The sequence below is a fragment of the Gordionus sp. m RMFG-2023 genome, chromosome 4, assembly GCF_954871325.1.
Source record: "Gordionus sp. m RMFG-2023 chromosome 4, tfGorSpeb1-WG-v2, whole genome shotgun sequence".
Taxonomy (NCBI): Eukaryota; Metazoa; Nematomorpha; class Gordioida; order Chordodea; family Parachordodidae; genus Gordionus; species Gordionus sp. m RMFG-2023.
The window spans coordinates 698,707-709,037 of record NC_088778.1 but is presented as its reverse complement, the minus strand read 5'-3'; the positions used below and the strand labels follow the sequence as shown (position 1 = coordinate 709,037).

Here is a 10,331-nt window from a genome sequence, read left to right as displayed (position 1 = left end):
TGTATAATCAATTGATTATTTTTTAGATCATATTTATTTAACTCAATCTATTAATGAATCGATTATTTTTTGTCAGATATTAATTGAATCGTTTAATATATATAGAGCAATTCAATTAATATAATATTAATTTAAGTTCTATCATATGAATTTTTTTATCTAAATAAAATATTATATCTTTAAACCTGATTATTAAGTTATTTTTTGTTTTTCAAAATTTAAACCAGGCATGGTTTAGCTCGAACCTTTTGATATTATTTGTTCGGTTATACAAGAAATGAAGTTGAAGGCAGCTAAACGTGCTAAGAAATCTTCAATGCCCGAGAAGTTAGAAAAGGAAGTTCTAAATGTATATATAAAGGATTAAATAAAATTGATTATATAAAATAATTAAGGCTGTTAATAGACCTTTAAATTGGACTAATAAGCAGCGGGTATTGTTAATGTGTTCAAGAGGTATTTCTTTTCATGGTCGACATTTAATGAAGAACTTCCATAAAATGATGCCTCATTCTAAAACAGGTAATATAATTTTAAAAAACTTATGAATTATTTTTCATCCTAATATAATAAGAGTCTAAATTAGAGAAAAAAGAATCTTTGGTATCCATAAATGAAGTAATATAATTATTTTTTAAATTCAATAATTATTAATAGATTGCTGACATGAAAAATTGTCAAAACTGTATTTATCTAGAAATGAGGAAAAAAAGAGACCTTTATATGTGGTATGTTAGTATCATTATATATGCAGAATAGGCAGTATGATTTTTTTAGGATCTCAAAAATACCCAATGGCCCTTCAATAAAATTTTCTGTAGAAAATATCCATACAATGGAAGAGCTCAAACTTGCAGGGAATTGTCTTAAAGGATCAAGGCCAATTCTTTCATTCTCATCAGTATATTTTAAATTATATATTAATTTTCTCTCGGGACATTTAAGTTTAAATATCTGACTTAATATAAAAAAATTTGATAGTTTTTTTGTGAAGCAATTGGTGGGTAGAATTATAAGTAAGGATAACAAATTTTAATTATAAATCAGGACCTAATAAAATAAACAAAATAGGCCTAGCCAGTTTTCTTAAACAAAAATTAGGGCTGTGCCGATATGAAATATTGGTTTGACACCAATATTGGACTTTAGAAAAAATAGATTGAACCTTTTTAAGATACTTATTTTATACATTTTTTAAATTAATTTTTGAATTAATTCTCATTATAAATGTTCATAACTCCCATAAAAACTGGTAAACTAAGAAAGAAGTAAAACATATTAGTTAACTAATATAAAATGTTTATTTCATTGTTTTTTTTATTATGAAAGAAATTTTTATAAAATAAAAATAATGCAAATTTAAATTTTCATTAATAAGGATATCAATATTTTTTATCTCCAAATTTTTTATTATTTTATTAATATATATTTAATTTGTTTTTTTTACTCAAATAATGATACATAGTTTGTTATACAGAACATTTAATATAAATTATACGTATGTTGCTAGCATACAAATTTATACTTTATTTGTATTAAGGCTAAAATAGTTAAGTGAAAATTATGATCATCATTAAAAAAACAAAATATGGAAATATATTTAATTATTCTTTAAGGGATATATCCTAATAAAATAAGACTTTATATACCATATTTCTTATAAATACAAACCTTTAATATTTAAAGATTGGGGATTGATATTTACCATTTAAAAAAATTGACAACATTTTAAATACATTTTATCATTCATCATACAGTTCCAAATATCTTTAAGCCCATAATATTCGGTTAAATTTTGAAGTGTTCCTTGTTTTTGCTCTTAGTTTTAATGGCATCGTGGTTTAAAGATGGATGTTAAATTAAGATTAATCATTGATCGATTTTCGCATAAATATAAGGATCTGATTGGACCAGTTGAAAAATTTAGGAAATCGTTGAAGAGCAAATATTTGATTCTAATCTTTCACATCAATATAATCATTTCGCAAACTATACGCTGTGCCGAAAAATATGATCTGGGATTAGGTCTATCGTATTTTTATAAATTATGTGCATGTCTTGGTTGGGCCCAGATTTGAATATTTCTATAAGCTTGGGACAGTTACCAAAAGATCTTGACCCATGCAAGACTCTGATTGGACACGATTGCTATTCGAGATCAATCCCGATCAAGAATTTTTAAGAAAAGCTTATTCTGCCTAGCCAGCAAATTTGTTTTTTTAACCCGGCCCATTTTAAAAAGAAAATATTGGACATCTTCCTCCGCTCTACCTGTAATAAAAAAAATACCGGAAGTTGTGAAAAAATTTATACACCAATTTCCGGTTCCAAGAAAATCACTTCAAAATTAAAAGCAAAATTAATAAATAAATATCAATTTTTGATCATTTACTGGGGGGGCCATTCTTAAATTTCAAAAAATCGGTTTTCGATCGGAAAAGTATTTCGGCCGAGTACTCCACTCGTTGAACTTCAGACGATTTGGTTTTGAACTCTTGAACCTCGCCTAAATTTTTTTTAAAATAGGTACATAACTTTCCGCTCTTCATTCACAGTTGGCGCGAATTCGCGCTAATTTTCTGAAATTTAACTTTGTTAGAGATACTCTTCTACGTTCTGATACACATTTTCGTTCAAAACGCAGATTTAGAATTTAATATGGCCCCCCAGTAAATGATTTAATTCTGAGGAGATTACAAATCTCCATAGATTACCTTATCTCAATAGCGACATTTAGAGAAGTCTTCCCTAAATTAATCATTGCCATAATATTCTAATCTTTCACGACTTCGCAAAATAATTTTCGTGGTATCAGGACTTTGACAAAATCCCGCATCTCAAGTTGATGAAGTGCGTATTGACGGACGTGTTCAACGTGCCCTTGAATCATCCCAGAAGTAAACCCTTTGTTGACCACGTGATACAAATTAGTCAGCTGAACAATCGTTTATGGTTCCGTAATTATCAAATAGTGGATCAAGAAAAATTTGATTTGACCGAAATTGGTAAGCTCCTTTTTAAAAAAAAAACACTATTCACAATGATCTCGACAATCCAGTGTCTTCCTGTCCGGGACGAGAGGAAAATGCCTACAAAATATATTGTCATTTGGGGGGGGGGGGGGGTGAAATTTATTTTTAAGGAGTAATTTTTGATTCGAATTATAATCTTTTTAAATCCATATGTTGATTTTCTTACAAACGTCAATTAAAGAAAAGATATTTTTTGTACCATTTTCAATTACCATTAAGTTAGTATTTTACAAGTTCACACGTAAAAGTATCGATACCCTATTTGATTTCTTAGAGGTTAATATATGATTAATTTCAGTAACAAATTTCCAGATTTTTTTTTTACCAGAATAAATTTTGATTATCAATTGTTTCTATCATAAATTACATATTCTACCAGTATAGATCTATTTTTTACAATATAATTATATAATATTGTTATAATAAAATAAGTCATGCACAAAAACATATAATACCTTAAAATATCTGGCGAAAAATAATAAAAAAAATTATAATATTATTTAAAAAGTAAAGTGAAATGTGATTATATTAATTATAAAACTTCTAAAATAAGAATTGGCAAGATAAATGAACATTATAAACATAAGCCATCATCATGTCAAGTCAGCTGATATCAAATATACGAAGATCGCCATCAAAAAAGCATGCAGTATCACAAATGGAGTTGAAATCCAGTTATCATCAACAACATCTGACTTCCAAAAAGTAAAATTTTGTGATATTAATAGAAACTAATTCTTCACCTAAAATTTTATCTGAATAATAAGATTTTCATAACTAAACAAATTTTAACTACTTTTTCATAATTGCTGTAGGCCCTTGTCACCCATGTTCAAATATATTTCAATATCCTGTTACTCACAAGGTTTTAAAAGAATGTAGAATTTTCATGAATTTTTACTCACCCATATACCAGTATTTGATTACATTTTAAACACGAGCATGAATATAATTGGCCACTCAACCCGAGAAATTGGTTATCCTATGGCACCACTTTGACAAAAGTCTTTTGTGTATATTGTATTATGTTTGGTTGCCCTAAATCCGATACTTTTTGGACTCAACTTGGATTAAATAACCGGGAAACCCTTAAGTGTGACTCAGAGAGACATGAGTCATCTTCTATTCATAAGGATTGCGAATAAGCGAACATGACTTGACTTGCAAATAAGCGCATTCAAGATTATTTGTTATCAAATATAGATTGCTCTTTGAGTCTCTTTCATCATTTCTAAACTCCTCTCATATTCCTTGCATCAGAAAGACTAAAATCCTTAAGCTTAGAAAAAAAACATGTTTCTTTATATTTTTCCCCAGTGATTTCTGATGTTGTAAAAACATGTACGATCCTTTCTATAGGATGTGAATGCAGGTCATTCTTCTATATGATAACGTAGAAACAAAGCTACGCATTTATTGTGTCCCAAAAGGCTATATTACATTATCTAAGGTACATTATGGCATCGATAATATTATGAACTATATTACTATTTTCCATGATGCTATCAAGCGTATCTGATAGCAAATGATCTTGAATGCGCTTATTTGCAAGCCAAGTCATGTTTGCATATTCACAATCCTTATGAATAGAAGATGACTCGTGTCTCTCTAAGTCACGCCTAATGTTTTTACAGTTATTTACTCCAAGTTGAGTCCAAAAAGTATCGGATTTGGGGCCACCAAACGTAATACAGTATAGACAAAAGACTTTTGTCTAAAGTGGTGCTATAAGATTACCAATTTCTCGGGCCCTAGGGAACCATCAATATTAACCAGTTATATTCATGTTCCTGTTTAAAAAGTAAAAAAAATAGAAATAAAGGATGGGTAAAAAATTAATGAAAATTTTATAATTTTTTATAAAAACCTATTGTGAATAACAGGATATTGGAATGTATTTGAACATGGCTGACATGGGCCTACAGCAATTATGAAATTAATCAAAATATTTGTCATTCTAAAATAAAGTGAAATGGGTCATTGGATTCCATTTTTTTATATATATAACTGAATAAGATTTAGATCCTAAATACCTCATCATGCAAAGTCAGCAGATCACTGGAACTTGGCATTGGATGCAAAGAAAATATAATTTGGGAATCTTCAATAATGGTTGTTTGCTTATTATTAAATATTTAAAGTATTCTGATAAAATTTTAAATGAAGAATTAGTTTCTATTAATTCACAAAATTTAAGGTAATATTTTCAATTTATATTTATTGTCTTTAATTTATAATGATAAATAATAAAAAAAAATTTACTTTTTGGAAGTCAGATGTTATAGCCATTTTTTGTAACAAGGTTTCAACTCCATTTGTGATATTGCATGGAATATCGAAGTTTATGGACACCCAATTATTATTATCTCTTTTTGATGGCTATCTTTTTTAAATTTGATATCAGCTGGCTTGACATGAGCATGGTTTATGTTTATAATGTTCATTTATCTTGTCACCACTTATTTTAGAAGTTTTATGTTTAATATAATCACATTTCACTTTACATTTATACATAATATTATGTGTTTTATTATTTTTCGCCTGATACTTTAATGTCTATGTTTTTATGCATGACTTATTTTTTTATATATATATATTATATAATTATATTGTAAATAATAACTGGTAGAATATGTAATTTCTGAATAGAAACAATTGATAATTAAAATTTATTATTGAAATTAATAACATCTATTAACTCCTAAGAGGATCTTGATACTTTTACGTGTGAACTTGTATAATACTAACTTAAATGGTAAATGAAAATGGCCTTAAAATTCGAAGAAAAAAAAATTTATAGTTTATATTGTTTATTAATTGACATATCTTTTCTTTAATTGACATTTGTCAGAAAATCAACGATTATCATCGTTATCATATCAATTAATGGATTTAAAAAGATTATAATTAATGTCAAAAGTTATCTCCTAAAAATCAATACTTACCCCCCCCCCCCAATGCCAATATTTTTGGAGGCGTTTGTCACCAACCCCCCCCCCCCCTCCGGCCATGTAGACACTGCAGCTAATATACCTCTTTTTATATCGTTTTTTATAGATATATATAGGTATGTTATCTCATTTAATACAATTATATTTATTTTTATGAAAATAAAGTGATTATCAACCCTAATTATGAAAAGATTGCATTACTTAAAATATAAGTTGATTATCACCGACAAATTTTTATTTTCTCCTATAGGCTTGACTTGAAATATTGAATTGAATTATGTTGTAAGTTTATAATTTAAGATTCTTTTTAGCATTATAGCATCGCGGCCTTCTTCTACGAATTTATCTTGGGGGGGGGGGGGTAATGAGTAGATTTTGGAGAGGGGTTTGCCGCCATGTAGACGCTGCGATAATCGAATTATGCATATATGTCAGCGACGCGACAGTCTGATTTTACCGGAAAAGTATTCTATCATGCTTAGAGTAACCACCCTATAATCTACGGAAAAAAACAAATATAAATTATATTAAGTTCATAACCCCGTGGTAAAATTATCTGAAATTCATAGGATGGGTATTCTAAACATGGCGGAATTCATTTCCGGTAAAAATCAGATTATTTTTTAAAAAAATTTAAAAACGCGCTCAAAAAAATGATTTAAGGCGGGAAAAAATAAACATATGTATGATAATTTAATTTTTTAAAGAATATCTAATAGTTATATATTTTTTTAAATAAAATCTAAGGCCCGCGTTTTGTTTTGAATCCAATCAAGATTTTCAATGGGAGCTTCAGTGGAATCACTCTGTGGGACAATCCCAAATATCTTTCGCCCAACATTGTAAGAGTATTACTTATCTTAAAGCTTCGTTCCTTCTGAAATTGTTTTTTGTATCGAGATAAGTTATAATCCTACACGAGGATCCCTGAATCCTAACCTAATAAATCATTTTGAGGGTGCGGTTAATTTATGTGCCTTCAGAATTTTACCCAATTATCGTGAAGCTCTTATATAAATTTGAAATGGTTAATAAGCGAAATCGTCCGATACTCAGAGTTATCACATTTTATATATGCCCGAAAAACATTTTTCGGGTAGTGTTGTTAAACGGCTCGATTTTAGCGGATTTTTTCAAAACGGCTAACTCGATATTTTAGCCGGAAAAATATTGCCCAAGCGTAATATTTATTTTTCTCGGATATTGAGTTACCCGTTTTTGAAATTCGGATCAAAACTAGCCGTTCTACAACACTAATTTCCAGAATCAGCTGTTTTTCAAATTTTAAAAAGTGTCCTTCATGAGTGATTTTAAAATTTAGAAATTCTCAATCCTCGTAGAATCACATATCCTAAATATGACATAAATATATATATATTTTTTATTTCTTCTAAATTTAAGACACACAACCAATATTTAATATTATTTTTTTTTTTAGAGATTCCATATGCTCAAGAAATCTTTGTCGGAAAAATATGTCAGAAGAACGGAAGCCAAGAAGCAAATTTCGGCTAAAAAAATGAGTTACACCGACGAGACGGTCGAAAAATTTGACGATATTTATGATTGAAATCATTATTGAAAAATTGTCAAAAAAATGATAATGTTTGAAAATGGCTGCCTGACATTTTTGTTTTTGTAAAATTATTATTTTGAGTTAGACCGGAAATGACAATTTTATAAACATATACTCGTTAATTTTCAAAGTAACTATTTACTTTTTTCAGAAACAATATGCATCTGATGTGGCCAGGAATGTGAACCCGAACGGTTCAGAAATTTAAAATTGTTTAGTTGGGCATTTTAAGACCACAGACCAAACAGAGGCTAATTTATGTATTACGTTGTGCCGTACAAGTCCGGTTAAAAAACAATACTCCGAGTATAATAATTTTATTGAACTTCCCAAAAATAAAAAATGAATTATTATAAAATCTACAAATGAAAATTATAAACTAAAAAAAAAATTATTATTTAATTAATAATAAAAAATAGTAGTTAAAAAAAATTAATTTAAAAAAAAAATGAATTGATAATTTACAATTTTCGCTTCCCTTTTATAGGGAAGCAATAATCATCACAAATAATTAATAAATCCCATCATCATAATGACTTTACAATGATTAACTTTTATAAATCTAAAAATAAAATGTTAACGCGATTAAACTAAAACATAAAATTATAAAAATAACAATGACCACCAATTTAACTAAAACATAAAATTATAAAAATAAAAATGACTCATCAAACGCAATACATACTGACTTTACCAAAAATCAAATTTTACAAATCAGTCTCCCAATTATGACATTATGAAAACCCGGGGTAAAGTAAACATGGGTCGGGTTCCTCCTTGGAAAATCGTTTTCGATTAAGTTCCCGTTATCAAAATTTCCGCTAAATAGAGTTGTTAATTCTTGAATCCAGGTTTAAGTTCACATCCCTGAATATTACTATTTATTTTATTTTTATTTTTTCAATTGAAAAAGTAATTCCATTATTTTATTGGTTGGATTCCCAAAGTGACAATTAGAAGCGATAATCTTCTATAGAAAAAAAAAGAAGTATATAGCAAAAGATTAGTTATTATGACAATTCATACATAATAAAAAAATGAATAAAATTACTATAATTTCTATATATCTCCCTCGATTAAAACTACTTAGATTTTTTTAAATGTTATTTTATATGATTAATCAATTTCACAATTTATATAAAAAAACCAATCATATTTAAATATAGAATAGGGCATTATGATGATTCAATAGGGTAATTTAATAGATAAAAAGTAAATCTTCTTTTCGTTTTGCGTTTTCAACAACTTGTCTGTATTGGGAATTGATCGTCGATGCACGTTAAGCAAGAACTAGTCCAATCAATTGATTATAGAATGTCATACTTTCGAGACATGTTTTTTTTAAACCTAATAAAGAAAGGGACTTTTTTTTTATTTGATACCGTAATTTTTAATTTACATTTCAAAATTATGTAAGCTTCGAAATATGGCGGAGGTTTATTCTGCCATCTATGGGCAAAATCTTCCAGCATACATATTATTATGGCTAAAATCTTGATCGGGCATTAACAATACTAATCCTCTTAATATAACTCGAGTTAAATATTTAATGATTTCAAATATTGAGACTTGATGTTGATGTATGGTCCATATGATTTATAGGTAACCATTTGTAAATTGGGTAAAGCTAAATCACGAATCATAGGATTTTCTAGTTATCCTCAATTGAAACCTCGGAATAACGATTTAAGTCGAATAAATCTAATAATTTTTAAAATGTATATATCAATCACTTATTTTTCTTAAATAGAGTTAAGAAAGAGTTATTTTTGATCAATAATAATGTTAACAATGAGAGATAATTTTTTGTAAAAAAATAAATAATTTAAGGAACAAAAAAATTAAATTTGTAACTTTTAAATAAAGGGTAACACTCACGCATCACGAGCTCTACTTGATAATATTTTAAAATATATTATAGTAACAAATATAAGAAAATAAATTTAATTATTTTGGGCTACACAAAGTCATAAGTTTTAAGTAATTTCTATCAACTTCATGCCTTTTTTAAATTTTGTTGCAAATTTTATTTCCGGTTATTTATTTTTGAAATTACTTTTATTTAACCCTTCAATACTCCGGTGAAAAAAATGACGTTAGTACTCCGGTGGGGTTTAATAGACCCCAATTTCAAATGTATATATGTCCAGTTATATTCATTATTTTGATTTAATATTTGAATATAAGATAGAACTAACCTTAAACTTTATAAAATATTTATTTATTTTTATTTCTTAAGTTTAGATTAAAGATGGTGAGGATAATTATAATTTGTGCCAAAATTTTCTAAAAAAAAGCTTACTTTTTTTAAATTAGAAATTAAAAAAATAACTTATCCATCATATAATCCTGATAATTCATAACATGGATCTTTATTCTTCAATATTAAAAAAAAATTACACTGATAAATTCAAATATAAAAAAAATATTGAACATTGAAATATGTTAAATTTGACAATCAAAACATTTGTTACATAAAATATTAATGTGTTCTAAACATAAATTTATTTTGCATATTTGACAAAAATATTTATTTCTAATGTGTGTTGCTTTGTCTACCACCTTTCTCTCTTCTCTTGTTAATATGTCATCAAATCTCATTGCATGAATTAGAAATCTGAATCTTTTAAGAGGCATTGTTACTCTAAATATATCAATTCCAAACCCATAAGATTTCCATAAATCAGACATATTTTGATGGTTAGATTTAAAAATTCCAGCTAAATAAAGAATTCCCAATAATGCTTTGAATTCAGTTATATCAACTTCTTT

General features: G+C 27.4%; 1 protein-coding gene across 1 annotated transcript; it reads left to right on the top strand.

The window, feature by feature from the left end:
• Positions 1-217: 217 nt before the first annotated feature.
• On the top strand, positions 218-7,856 carry LOC135928234 (ribosome biogenesis protein BRX1 homolog). The gene is made up of 8 exons (XM_065464634.1): positions 218-349; positions 396-522; positions 575-618; positions 658-728; positions 778-901; positions 2,816-3,005; positions 6,731-6,825; positions 7,422-7,856. The coding sequence occupies exons 1-8, from the start codon at positions 278-280 to the stop codon at positions 7,551-7,553; spliced, it is 855 nt and encodes a 284-aa protein (XP_065320706.1). The 5' UTR covers positions 218-277; the 3' UTR covers positions 7,554-7,856.
• The last annotated feature ends 2,475 nt before the right edge of the window (positions 7,857-10,331 follow it).